Source organism: Anopheles funestus, chromosome 2RL (assembly GCF_943734845.2).
Source record: "Anopheles funestus chromosome 2RL, idAnoFuneDA-416_04, whole genome shotgun sequence".
In the NCBI taxonomy this organism is placed as follows: Eukaryota; Metazoa; Arthropoda; class Insecta; order Diptera; family Culicidae; genus Anopheles; species Anopheles funestus.
This window is the reverse complement of record NC_064598.1, coordinates 84030596-84045817: the sequence shown is the minus strand read 5'-3', so window position 1 is coordinate 84045817 and position 15222 is coordinate 84030596. Positions and strand designations below refer to the sequence as shown.

General features: G+C 37.8%; 1 protein-coding gene across 2 annotated transcripts in view; it reads left to right on the top strand.

Moving 5' to 3' along the window:
• Positions 1 to 15222, top strand: part of LOC125764490 (UV excision repair protein RAD23 homolog B-like) — a 219379-nt gene that overhangs the window by 35108 nt on the left and 169049 nt on the right. For both annotated transcript variants that reach the window (XM_049428817.1, XM_049428816.1), the window contains exons 3-5: positions 10748 to 11062; positions 12415 to 12470; positions 13535 to 13583. In XM_049428817.1, the coding sequence (XP_049284774.1) occupies positions 10969 to 11062; positions 12415 to 12470; positions 13535 to 13583 (199 nt within the window). In that variant the 5' untranslated portion in view covers positions 10748 to 10968. The remainder of the gene's footprint in view (positions 1 to 10747; positions 11063 to 12414; positions 12471 to 13534; positions 13584 to 15222) is intronic.

Here is a 15222-nt window from a genome sequence, read left to right as displayed (position 1 = left end):
GAATTATCAGGAGATTTTGTTAGATATATTTTATCGTGCTTATAAACAAGCATGATTAGCAGAATGGTGATTATTATGTTTATTGATTAAAGAAAGTGTTTATTTACATTTTATCTGTTAAGGAACTTTTTTGAAGCTGAAGTTTTGTACCTCTATTTTGACATGTATGGTGATTCCTGCTGTCCAAATATCTAGCTGCATGTTCAAAATATCTTGTATTTATTGATTTTTGTTTGTTTGTTATTATTGTTGTGGATAAAAATCCATTAAAATTAAGTGCCTAAACTTTGTAGCATATCATTTTATTATTTCTCTTATTTTTCGTTTCTTAATTTGTCGTTTGAACATTTAACGAACTGATTAATATTCTTGTTCTTAATCAGAAGAACATTGATTGTTGCATAAAATTTCCATTCGCAGAAAAAGTTTAATAATGTCGCTTTAATGCTGTTGATTATTCTCTTTGAATGCATTTAAACTGGCAATTACACTCCCATGAATTAAGCAATATTGATTTCCTTAATGCCTTTCGCTTCGTTTTGAATTTCCAACTCATGATCCTTACAACACCATTCACTATCATCCGTTCATAATTGATCGGTTGTTCAATTGATGTTTGATTCATTGCTCATTAATTTAGTGGCCCACTTTAACCGGTAATTGCAATATGCGTGTCAGCATATTTGTAGCACGTCGATTATTAAAGTTCATCCCATGGCGGCTTCGTCACCATGACATTTCCGTTCCGGGGCAGAATCGTTTGCATTTGTTTTCTGAACTACCAGCCACACGCCACACCTGTTGGCCCTGCCTTTGGGCGCCTTCGTGAAGGACATGTATCACACGTCAACTCAATTTTAACTCCGGGAAAGAAGAGACTGCTTCGGCCAGGGCGATAATTATGCAACGCCGACCGACCGTCAGCCGTCATCGCATGATCCATCGGTGCAACCTTCGGTCGGTTGCCTGCCACGCATCAGCAAACCAATCAACGGTGCAACATCCGCCGGCAACCGTAGATCGTTCGGTTCGTAACCCCGGTGGCGAAAGTATGATTGACACGGGTCAGGTTATCGGTGTTTTTTCGTTCACGTCGTTGTAAGCTTTCCATATCTTTTCCATATTTTCGTGCGGAAAATGCTTGAAAGCTTCAGAAATTTATTTTTGCAACGTAAAACTGGTAGAAGCTGTAGCACGTTTATATGTGGAGTTTTTCATTCACTTTCTTTTATATCATCACTCACATCCACTGCAGAGCTTTGCCCTCGGGTGCCGTTTATGTTTAACCTGCAGGATGCTAATTAAAATCCCATAAAATCAACTTGGGATGCAAAGTGATACTCCATTCACGTGGTAGCAGGCAAGGCAAGGGTATTAAACGGGTGTTCCTGTCAGGTCGGTTACCTACCCATTTGACTTTGACCTCCAGACGCAATGCCATGGCCCACGCAGCGCAGGATGATTACGTTTTAAACATTGTTTGCTTTCGTCTGCAATCACATCCTTTTCTGTGAACGTAGGATCAAAGTGATACCGTTCTGGTGAAAAACACCGGATTTTAGACGTTTGCTCTGTCAAATCCGAGTATTGAGAATGCATGAATGGTGGGAGGAAGAAAATGTTAAAAAATTGCTTTCAAGTGTAAGGACGGCTTGTTTCCTTCTCTTGCTAAGAATGTCACAAATAATATTCAAATTATGAGGTATTGGCAAAAAGATCGGATGGAGATAACATTACTCGCAATATGTTTGTACAAATATGATATTTGCTTTGATGAGATATCTGTTAACGAAAGCAAAATCAACAAAACGATGAGCCAAAATAAAGAGATATAATCGGGTGTATATATTTGCGTCACAATCCGATGAAATCATAAAGCAGCTGATTTGATACAAGAAAAAATGTATTAATTGTATATTTAAAAAATCTAAAAAATATCCATTAATATGTATTTATTTTATGAAAAGCAATATGTATTTTTGCTTTTAATTTGCTTAGGTATCTTACCTTTTGTAACTTATTTACTTATTCATTATTGTTTGTTGGTTTGTTCATTAATTTATTTGTTGTTAAAATAACTAAATCCTTTTTCTCTTTTCTTAGATTAATGATGTTTAAGGTCATGTCGATCATTTATGGCTTACTAGACTTATTTTTACCAAGTAATCGGATTACTCGGGCCCTGAGTAATAATAATTAAAGTAATAATAAAGTAATAATAAATTAATAATAATTTGATATTATTTGTTTGCTCATGTTTTTCAAATCTTTGTTGTAAGTTGTGGTTTTATTTAATAGCTTTTTTTATTTATTTCTTTACGTGTTTGTAATTTTCATTTAAATTTATTTACTCTTTAACTCACTTACATCTTTATCTTTTCTTTACTGTTTTGTTACGTTCTCTTTTCATACCTCAAACAGGTTCACATACTTGTGGTGTATTAAATTTCATTCACATTTGAACTAGTTGTATTTGTATGTATTCTCTTCTTGTGTATTTTCTTCTTCATTTTCATAAAGCACAGCTGTTTACATTTTCCATTTTATTTTTTATTGTCTCATTTTATGATATTTCATGAAGAGATTAAATTAAATCTTTAATTATCTTGTTGCAAATGGTTTCGTATTTCACTATTTGAACTTCATATTGTTTAATGTGCCCCTATAAATAAATACCTATACAATACGTATACAAACAATAAGTGATTTTCATCATTTTGTCATTGAAAAAAGGAAAGCAAATTTTTACAACGCAGGAGTGATAATTTCAATTCCACCCTTTGTCCAACTATTTATTATTACCGTTTAATTAGTAAACACTCATTTGTAACGCAGCGTGTGGTATGATGGGCATGGTTTACCTCTGCAATATATGTTCTTACCATTTGCTGATGCATCCAAAATGACACGATCACGGTCTGCACCAGTTGCGTTCATAAATAACGATTTGTGGTGTGATTTTGCGGTTCACCAGCTTGTATCGTCGCAAAACGATACTTCGTGCCGGTGACCACAGCAGAACAAGTTGTAATCTTTTTGTGTAATTTCATTTATGGTCTGTGCTCTGTTCGGCCACCGGTACGGTGTGGAAACCTTTGCTGCGTTCAACAGTGTCGTGCTGCATTCACATGACCCAACGTTGGTGCGTTGGTGGAACACATAATCGAAAGTTCATCTCGGACGAGTTTTCGAGCGAGAATGATGGCAGTCGTTGAAAAACAAAATACAAGCAAAAAAAATAAAACAAAATCTCTACAGACAACACACAGTTTGCTGCAGCGAAAGCAGAGACCATGAGACAGAAGTGTTGATGTTGCACATTGTTCATTAGCACGTGTGACATTCTTTTGCGTGTGAGTCCATTTTTTTCTATTTGTGTCTTTTTTCCTGGTCACGTTGTGGTAAAGTTTATTTCCGTTTTTTTCCTACTGACAACTTGGTGACCTTTGATAACAATCATGTGGTTGATTGAGAAAACTCTTCCCTTGTGTTCTCCTGGGACATTTGATAGAAATTCATTCACTCGTCCGTGCAATATGGTACAGGGTTGAATGAAATACGAATAGTTTTATTGCTTATGTATTCAATTATTTTCATCACTAAACTTATATATTTATCTTCCTTTATTTTCAATGTGCTAAAACCTTTTTTCATAAATAAAACAAGGTAAAAAAAGCGACACAAAACCACACACTCAATAAAACAGTTTCATACTTACCTGTCAATTGCTCAAAGCTTGCGGGTAGCTTTTGAGATCCTTTCTCCATCATCCCGTTTGAGAACCGTTTACATGGCAACCGAGAAACAATATCGTAGTCCCGCACGCCATCCATGCGGGGATAATAAATCATTTCCCATGCTCAGCGCAGTTGTTTTGTTTATTGGGCTGTCGTGCGTCTTCACAACCACGCTTCAGTGCGCCTCATTTCACACCGGGACCTTTAAGTTGAGCCATCGATTGATTTCATATCAATGGTGATCCCCCCGGCACGCTGTATGGTCATGTTCAATGCTGCAACTTACATGCGTATTACCATCACCTACCCGGTGTGGCGTACCGGTTCTGTTGAAAGAAAAGGCTAAGATGGGCGAAGCAGTGAAGGAAATGATTAAAGCACGATTAATTTATGACCTATTGGGGGGTTTTTTTGTATAAACGGGAACGGAGCTATGGGTGGTAATGGGTGGTACAAACACAAGTGGACTGGTTTATGTTGCATAAAAAGAAGCCGTAGCAAAAACGGAGGCATAATGGTAGAAGAAATATGGAGCATACGTAAACGAAAGCACAAAACGTTTCATTGAAGAACACGGACAGACAAGGCCCCTGTAGGTTAAGGTTTTTTGCATCCGGGGCACAAGCAGAAACTGGAATCAGATGAGCAAGACGCCACACCATGGCGAGGACGTACGCGCGCGGACTCGCACATGATAGGAAAGATGCGAAATATTGGTCTGGTGCGAAGACGGGATGCAAAAGAAGGACAGCATAATTGAATACTTTTTGAAAACGTTGACATAATTTATTAGCGCTCATTGTCTGGTGGCCGACCTGAGTGAAAACTGCCTTAAAATATGCTTCTCGAACACAGTTCGTCCGATAATCGAAACGAAAGAAAGAATCCGATTGGGATACACACACTGGGACGGAAGGCTACGCTGATTCAAGTGGCCTGAGGATAATTTAATATAGTTACCTCTGGACCTGACCCCGGTCTCTGGATCCTTCTCGGAGGTCTGCTCAGAAACCGTGCTCGGGAAACTGGTCCCTGGTCCGGAGAGCTTTTCCTTTCTGGTCTGGTGGATCGAGCTTTACGACATCGTGTTTGTTCCCGTAACCTTGCTCCAGTTTTGAACGCCAATGGTGTGTGACCTTTCTGTGTTGGCGGGGTTGTTGTAAATCAGACTCCGGGAGAGCATCATATCGTACGCCATGAGGGTGTACCATAGCACTGTGATGCTAGGGCCTATTTTCCGACCAAATCGATCGGGTGCGTATGTTGGGCCGGCAAATCATGAACAAAATTATTTAACCAATCTGTTCGACACGGCCACCTGGGGCCGTGTGAAGTTCAATCGGTATTATGGAGAGCAGTTTGGATGAAGGATTGGATGGTGGATAAAAGGGTAAATTTAGGAGCTTCAAATATTACCTTTTTCAATGGGAATTCAATCTAGCAAAGCGCAAACTCGTTTACAATGTTGACATAAATTTATGATTTTATTATACTACTTTTTTTGGTGGGAGCGGAAAATTTATTTTCCTCTTTAACGATATTTTTGAATTGACATTATTAAAATCTGAAATTTATGTTTGAAATCTTGCAAAAATACTATGATCATAGAATCATTATTGAAAAATAATACATGTTACTTAGTAAAGTAAGGTCTGACATTTCAAGGATTTATACAGCTGGTTTCGAGGATTGAATCTTTCAGCGTGATATTGAATTGTACAAAAGATTACAGACCGACGGACTAATGGTGTTAACGTTGTGATATTTATATTTATTTATTTTATCCACTCAAAAAAACACCTTTCTGGTTTTTTTCTTAGAACAAATTACTTAAGTTTATGAGTTAATTTTCCATGAAAACTTATTCAAAAAATAATGTTTCCATGTTAATGATTATTTTTGATTTGGGGGCAAAAACGGAAGCCTTAAGAGTATTCGATGCTGTACACAACAATCCATTCGCGATTGTTTCCCACATCGTTCCGACCACGTGTTACACAGCATTACATGTGTAATTTCGTCTGTCATGTCACGTTGCTTATTGGATTTTATATGTGCGCTTTTGAAACCGATGAAACGTTACCATTTTCAAAGATCAATTGATTTCTATAATCAATATCTGTCATACCGTTTAACTGACAGTATAAAAATAAATTCTTTCCTATTCACTTGCCATTTTAAAAAATCATCGAAACACCACCCTGTGTAGGGTTTGCGAAGCGCACGGCCGTGCTAAGTTCCAATAAAAACGCAAAACAGTGCGTAAGCTCTATACAAATAGCCCATTTAATGGCATTTTGTTGCAACTGTAGCCGGGGTCAGTTCTGATCAATCGTTCACAAAAAGCCACTCTATCGCGTAAAGCGTTTGCATCATAATCAGCATCACACATAGCGCAGCCAGGTGTCCGGTTTGAAATCGAACCTCCGCTCCAAACGCTCAGCATTCGACCGGTGACCACTTCGGAATCGATTAATACGGAAAGCGAACTGGTCGGAGTTTGTGATTTGTTAAGTGACGGTGGCGACCCGTTAATCATATCACGATCGCGAGGGCGATCGATCGTGCCGAGCAGGTAAAATGGATAAAGCATTTACTATCAGCATTGCAGCTGCAGCAAAGCACCAGACACTTGCAGTTGCAGAGTGGCATTTCGAGCAATATTTCGACAATCATTGCTTACGAAAGCTTGAGTTGGGTTTCGAGCCAGCACAAACACTCCATGTGCCCGTTGCCCCTAGGGAGGTGAAACACTCAATTTGACGCACAGGCGGGAAATTGAATTTCACTCTGCGTCTCATACCCGTGGCGCGTGTTTCCCCTTCGCCCCCGGGGAGGGAGAAGATAAAATGAACGAATTATTTAATGGCATTATGATTAGGGAGACCGATGTGTTCGTGTGTATGTTAAGCACTCAGTTCCCAATGCACATGGGAGAAACCTTGATGTGCGTTCGGTGTTGCATTATCAGCATTATCCTTCGTGCTTTAAACAGGAGATTGAAAACTATTTATCTTTTCATTCTCAATTTGTGGTGCTTTGGAAAATGGATTACACACGATGGATTGGACAGGGTAAATTAATCGAAACACTATGTACTCCATTTGTGGACAAAATGCTTGACCCACGCATATCTGTCTGTTACGTTGCAGCCCAAAGATTAGTCAATGCTGAATACGATCGATTTGGTACATTTTGTGTATGTTTAAACCTAGTAAAATACATTGGATGGGGAAAAAGTGACAGCTACTGGCGCAATAAAGCAAAAAGAATGAAAGGATTAGTTTTAGGAAAAGTTTATTTAACTTTGTTATCATTTTGGATTAAAGCTTTCAACGAATGCTGACGAATGGAGCATTTGTTATCAATACCTTGCCGATGTTTGGATTTGACATTATTTTATTATGTGTTTATTTACTGTATGGAATTTTTATTCCGGGCTACATTTTTTTTTGCTCCGTTACTATCGTTGCAATAGAATTGGTTTTTTCGATGGTATTTTTACGAAGCTCTATGGAAAACAGAGTAAGAGGGTTATATGTGAAAAGGATTAAGACTTTTGTTTATTTATCTAAAAATGCGTTCATATGTGAATGGGAACTGATATCCAATGAATTTATAATTATGCATGAAAGTTGTTAAATGTAATAGACACTTCAAGCGCTTAGTTTAAGTTAGAACTATCGGGCCAGCCATTTGGAGTGGAACGCCTCATTTTCGTGATTAAACTACTCTATATTAATTGATGCATGAATTTTGAATATCTATATTTTATTAAAAACTCAAAAAACCACTTGGAACAACAATACAGCTCTTTAAAATTGTTTGTAAAGTAAAATAAACGCTTAAAACGCTTTACATTTCTGTTGTTTATTAAGTTTTTATTTAGAGGCAATCCTTGGAAATGATATTATCAATTTATTTTAAAAGTAACACAGCTTTATGCTTTTGTTATGTTAAGTTTTATAATTAATGAAAACATCAATGATTGATAAACTTATTTATCTGTTTTTGCATGTGAGAATTATGTTTTGCATTTGATTTACTATTTCATTTTATTAGAAATTCAAGTTAATTTATTATTTGTAAACTTTAACAAACTAATGATATTTTGGCCTATTAAATGTATTATATACTACTTTTTAAAGTAACTTTCTCAAGTTTATCGTTTTGAAGGTAAACGTAGATGCTACTGTATTCGCAGTATCAACAAAACCAACCAAAGTGATATTTTTTTTTGCACTATTTGTTGCAAACATCATCACTCATGCATTGCTAACGCTTCATCGTACCAAGTTATGTTCCTTTTCCACAGTGCATAAATAGATCCTACTTTGTTATCGGTTGGAAAAGCATCTTTCACTTCACAACTACCACTTACTGCGTTAAAAAAATGGAGACAAACTTATCACGAAGATGAAGCACCGAGTTTAACAAGCTACCATAAAAAAGTAACGTAATCGATAATTGGATTTACAGCAGATAGCAATTTCTCCAAACGGTAAAACTCAACCGAGCACGGGCCTCGAGTGAAGTAAACGGCGATAAAAAAAAAACTGTGCACACCTCCGCAACAAAACCAACCAATCTTTGACTAACTTTAAAGTAATCGATACTTCCACATATCGTAAAACTTTTTCCCTTCCATCGTCATCGTCGATAATCGCACCAGGTGCTGCACGATGCGGCCATCCCGAGCAATGATGGCAAGATATTTGGGTCGATGATAATGTCATTACTTACGAGGGAGGAAAAGTCTTGCCCACCGTAGACGTTATGACGAGCAAGTTTTCTGCACGGTGGCCACGGTACGGATGGTTTTGCATCCTGTCCAGGGTGGATAAGCTTCGCATACCATTAGGCGAAATTATTTGCATAAATTATTCAAACTTCTAGCATCGCCGTCAGTTCGTCAACACTTGGGACGGGGGTCCCAAAGCACAAACAGCAAATGTAGCAAGTGTTTTCCCATTGACCGTGGTTGGTTGTGCACTCACACGTACAAACCGTAAAAGAGATATCTTTACTATCGAATGGGGGGAAGCATTCAAGCAGTAAAGCAAAGAAGGTGGTGTTGTTGACTTGAAGATAATCCAATTCACTTGCTGCCCGAAAAGGTTGCTCCTGAGCAGATCGCTAGAGATTCAAAGCTCGTATGGTGTGTTACACAATTTAACCACAGCGACCATATGTACATAACCACATACAAGAAGACACATGCATGTAAGCATTAAAATATTCTAATTTGTCAGCAGGCAATCGATCGATTCATTGCCGGCGTTGTTTGAAGAGCGTTTGGTAAAGCCACCACCACCAGTCGGATGGTGCGCTTCGTAGGAAGTGGGCATAACTCAATAAACGGCTTCATCAGGATGTAATTCGATTTCATGCTGCATCACCTTTGGGAGCCTGGTATCTTTGCGGTACTGCTACTCGAGCCACACGCTTTGCAATGTATCTTGCGTCTCGATCATCGCTTTTTCCCCCGTCTCATCCAGTGTGGTGAATGATGGATTGTGTTACATGTATGTGCTACAGAACTTAGAGTGGCAGAGTGATTATATGAGGAAAGTGATAGGAAAATTAGCTTGTAGTGTAACAATAGTAATGCCTAGATTGGGGTTTTATAACAAGTTATTGATGGGTGATAATTAATGGCAGGAAAATAATAGCTCTTTGTCGAATGTCTGAGAAAAGATTAATAGGTAGAAATCGAAACGAGGCTATGATGCTACACAACAGCCTAGAATTAATCCATTTTCTTACTGTTTGGAATATTGAATTAGATAGCAATTGATTCTGTATCTTGAGTATGTATTTAAGAATCAAATTGTAAGGCGGAACTACTATCAAAATATACTTGGTCCGCTGTAGCGATTCTATAAACCGGTCAAGGTCCATGGTTTATTTCACCAATTATGTTAGTCAAATTCATTGTTCTATAATATTTTTGAAAAACTTCTCACACCTCAAAGATTTCGAATTTCCGTTCCCAGATCTCTGAGCAGTGTCTTTCCAAATTTAGGGTGAGATCCGGATCGATCTTGGACGATCGATCGAAAGCAGGATTCTTGAAATAGGTGTATCATTCTCAAAATCCTTGAGAAAAGCTTGTCTTACCCAACTTTCGTATAAGGAGAGGTTTCAGTTTTCAGAACTCTTGACCAGAAGAGATCTTGAATGCAACAAACTAATCGCTGGAAAATTTATCACTTGTCATACGCTCACGAAATACTGTTTCTGATGTGTAATTAATGTATTTTCGAAAAACTTTTGCACAAAAAACGAATAAAAACAATCGCGATATATGTAACATCATACGTCATTGAAGCACATGCCAAATTTGAAGCTTTTACACATTTGTCAATCAATCACTTACAAATAGGTCAACAGCATTGAGCCATCGTTGACATGGGAGAAGGCAAAAAAAGTCGTCTCCCGTTTCAAATTTGTATGACACTGACAAGCTCAAACCATCATCACTCAAGGTCCTTTGTAATGATCTCTTGCCCGTACGACACGGACCACCAACACTAAGAACCGACGAGAGTGTCATCACTCATCAGCCATTCTTCCGAGAGTTAGTTCAGTATTGTCACTGCCATTCGCTCGAGTCAAGTAACACCAATGGCCGGTAGCGTCCAAACTGACGCTCTATTCACAGTGCAACCGAGTCGAACCAGGTGTCCTATGGTCATCATCACCACGATGACACGAAGCGGACGCTTGTTTGCCAAAGGATTTTATTATTTTGACAAGTGCCACTAACCTTTGCATGCTGGATCATGCAGAAGTGCAATTTCACAGCTTGAACCCCAAAACGGAACATCCATCGTATCACGTTCTATGGTTCTAGGTGAAAGGATGAAAGCTCCCGATGACACTCTTCCTCCGATTCCCTTCCGTCCAAAAAAGGGAGTTTGCAAGTTAAAACAAATACCAAGTCACCGAACGGACGGTCGGTTTTGTTCGAAGTTGATTTGGATTTCAAATTTCTTCTCTATTTGCAGATCATTAATGGGGCGCTAAGCATCGATCCGTGCAACGGGACACACGGCGGGACAGCCGCTGTTTTCGCATGATGGATTTAGGGCAACTGACCGAGTAGGTGATACCAATTGTCCTCCCAGATACGGTTGCACTCGAACGCGCTGGCAAGAGCAGCAGAAGAATAGTGGAAAAGGTGGTAAACGTGGTGAAGTTCTTCATCGGAGATTCGCAAAACTCTACCATGGGCACTGTGGTTTGCCTTCCGGCTGGACCGGATTTGATATCACAGTGTAACCGTTGCGCTGCCTGCCTTCCGAAAGCATTTGGTAAACGAGGTAAGATAATGTTAGACGCTATTTGCTGTTATTATACATATGGTTAGATGCTAAGTACAATGTTTGTATGTGTAAGACGGAAGAAACCTGTGGTAAAATGAAACTAAAATGTATCGGATACTTTCATAAAATTGTTGAAATAGTACATTTAAAATGTTTTTCAATAACATTTTTTCTCTGTTTATAAAACTGTTTTTGTAAAAGAAAAATATGTAGTTTTGTAAAAAAACCAATGCCGTGTTTGACCAAATGCTGCAACAGCTTTCGTCCATTGTTCATTGGAGCGCGCTCTATCGGTGCGTAGCGTAACTAGCAAAGCGTTGTTAGTTCCAATTCTCACCACCGCTAGCGTATGGAAGCACGTTTTGCAGATATTTTTCAAATCAATACAGTTAGTTTTAAATTTTTGAGCAATTTTTGTTAATTTGTTAAAATTTTCTTATTTATTCATTATATATTATTTTAACCACATTTTATTATAGTTTGCAAATATATTTTAAAACCAAACAATCCTTTAAAAAACCGAGCTTTCGTTAAATGTTGATGGGTTTCGTTAAATCAGCATCGTGGAACGTTAACGTAAGAGTTTCCACCAAAAAAAGAATTTACATAAAATAATTATTTTCTCACAATATTAAACGATTGCTTTTGTTTCGAAAACATAAAAAGTTAGAAAATCTTTAAAAAAGTAAACCCTAAAGTTTAAAAATAAACAGCACGAAAGAGTGGCTGCTAATAGGAAAATGTTTGTAGAACAAAGTAAGACGACGAATTTACATACGTACGAACCAATGCTTTATAATATAATCATTATTAAATTTAGGAACAATTTGGATCAAATGAGTTTTACATAAATTTTACAAAGGGTCTCTGTTTATTGATGCAGTGTAAAAACAAAGCCATTAATATATGTGCCTTCCATTTGCCATTATTTTACATTAGACACAGTAAAATTATAGATAGATTTTGTTCCAAAATTACAATTTGCTATCGTCTTTTTATTTTCTTTTTTTTTGACATTTTCTGAAGTTAAGAGAGTACATATACTTAATTTATCCTTTTCATTTTCCTGTGCTGGTTGTTTTTATGCCCAACCCTTGTGCACAGACGATTTTTTTTATTCTCAGGTACTAGGGTTTCATTATTTTTATTCAACTAAACAAGTTTAGCTTTTAATTGTTCCGTGAAAAATAGTTTCAAAATCATTGTACAATGATTACTTTTATATAAATTCATTGCATTTTTCAATTTTTTTATTGTTCTGTTCCATCACTAAAATAATTTGGCATAGTTTCATCACTTCCTACCAAAATTAAAACGTTACAAAACTACCTTTTTCTACCTTTTTCCAGGAGTCGCTACGCACTGTCCAACAGTGCCATCAAGTGATAGTGTCTATAGGCTCGCCGTAAGTCCTTACTCGATACCTGCGTGTGATTGTGTGTACCTATGTATGTGTGTACGTGTGCGTATGTGTGTGTGTGTATTTTTGATGTTATGCTTGCGATCTGTTCGCCTCTTGGTACTCTGTGACAAATTCCACTCTCTATCCCTTTTTTTTTACTTTACCTATCTGCTGCGTTCGTTATATGTGTATTTGTGTGCGTACGTGTAAGGCTCGTGTACATTTGATGTATGTTTATTTCCAAACTGTCCCTACTACATCTCACCTGTGTGTATCCTTCACTCGATCTTTCACTATTTTTATTTAAACATTTCCTTCATTGCTCACCTCTTTTGCACGTTTCGATTCAAAGGGAAAGATTTTTCTACTCCAGGCGTAACTGATGCGCTTTACTTACGCGCGAAAACCCTACTTCGGTAGCGATGTACCTTTTTGACAGCGAATGATTTCACCCGAATATAAGATATGAATACAAAAGGTTTTTTTTTATGTAAGTGAAAATATTTGTGCCGTGGCTGTAACTTTAATCTTTTTGTTTTGCTCGTTTTCGCTGTTTCACGGTAAATGGAACTCTTTTCAGGCGTACATATTTGATATTGTATTCTGTCTACTCACTCGTGATTGTTTTGTTTTACTTCGATAGACTACGAATCACACCTTTTTTGTGTTGTTTCTTTTCTATTTTATCATTCTTTACCGGCTACCAATTGTTTCTTTTTGATGTTGAGTAAAGTGCAAATGAATGTTTACCGGGAATTGTTAGCTGTACTGATTCTTTTAACATCTTTCAGGGTATCCGTGGTTTTTTTTGTCACTCTAGCCAGTGTGACAATATTGTAAAAATATAAAATAATATGCTCAGTATGCGATATTTGTGACAAGGATATATATGAAACATGATTTTACTATCGGATCATTTTATTTTATAATTGTCCAAATTGTTCTATTCAATTCTATTTAGCATTTTTCTAAAATCTAATAAATTTAAGTCAATTGTAAAATGATGCACTGCTGCTCATATTTAATAAGTTACTAAGCATAACGTAAAGCTCTACTTATTGTTACAGGAAGCTCATCAAAGCAGTGACGGATCGGTAACTCATCGCCTAATTGAAGGTATGTTCATATAATCCAAATCCCATTTAACATCAATTTTACAATCCGCTTTCATGCTGTATGTCGTTTTAAAAAAAACCAACGAAAAGATACCACCAAATTGTAAATGGATTAGACCGGAAGACACCTGAAAGCCAATAAGCTTTTGAAAGCTTCGCATAATCTTATTTCGCTCATACTCAATACTATTTGTTGCATTTACGTGCCATTTAGATTTGTGTGTCCTTACATCTTGTGAAACATTTTAAATCTCTAAAACGAGCAACCAGATGGAAAAAAGGACATCGAAAAAAAAACAAACCAAACGCTCACACATACACACAATCGTTTTACCTTTTATTACATTTTCTTGGTTTTCTCAGAAATTGAACTCGACGGTTCAGCCTACGCGATCCGATGCAATGATTACGATTTGAATAGATTTTCCCCATTTTCCCCAAAAAAACAGGATGCGAAGGATCGTGCCACGTTGAAAAGGAAGTTTGTCACGGTTTCAGACCTTCTACGCCTTCCCCTGTTTCTTTTTTTCACCGGGCGTCTTTTTTTTTTTTGGGTTCTGACAGTAATGAATGTCGATGTGCCGATAGAGAAGTAAGCAGACATGGAAGGAAAACTCTCAATTTCCACCGCGATTGGAAGGTTTTGTTTTGCTGTGTTCTTTCGGCCAAGCCCTTATTTTACTTTTTCTCGGAGCAAGGGCAACGGTCCGAGCGGAGACAACGAGATAGCGTTTGTAAAGCAAGTCAACCGCCCCCAAAAAAACGGAGTCGTACCTCGGTGTCCGGTGTCCACTGGTCGAACATCAAACGGCAATCGATATCCTGTTGTTTCTGTATTTATTGCTCCGGTCGGCTCATCTTACCGAGAAAGCTTTCCCGACTCTTGGTAAACTAGATACAGTTGGGATTTTTTTTATAACGAAAATACCAAAATAACAACCCTTGCTCTTGGTGATAAAATATAAAACAAAAAGAAAACATCGCCAGAGCTGGGTGTGATTTTTGTATCCCTGTGGACGTTCCGTTTTCTGTTCCATCCGCTTTATATTTATCTTACCGATCGACACCATTCCTGCACATGTGTGTCGTGTGCCGTGTGCCGTGTTTCCCAATCGGGAAGGAAACATCCTTCCGTTTGGGGAGTAACAAATTGGGCCAGACAAAGGACAGCTAGGACAAGGGTAATTTTCCTCTATTTTACAACCGTTCGGCAATGATTGAGAACGACTGTCCGGACGTTACGGTAGACAAACGCTGTCAACCAGGGGGAAGGTATACAAGGGAATAAAGAACCCTACGACCTTACTTCCCTGAGGGTCCTGCTTTTAGAGGGAGGGACCAGTTTATTGGTAAAACTGGAAGCGAAAGGGGTGAAGAAAAAAAAACTAAAATAAAATAAAATAATACTGCTATAAAATCAAGATCACCACACCGCTTTGGCATGATGTCGAATATCCTTCGACAAGGGTGGAACTAAGTTGACCTTGAAGGACAATGTCCCTTACGCGTTATAATCAGCAGCTCTTAAGACAATAGCAGCAACAACCACAAGTGACCAAGGAAAAGTTTTCAAACCAAAAAACACAACAACAAAATCCACCCAACACATCCCGTGTCAAACCCGACCGAAGTCGTTGGCA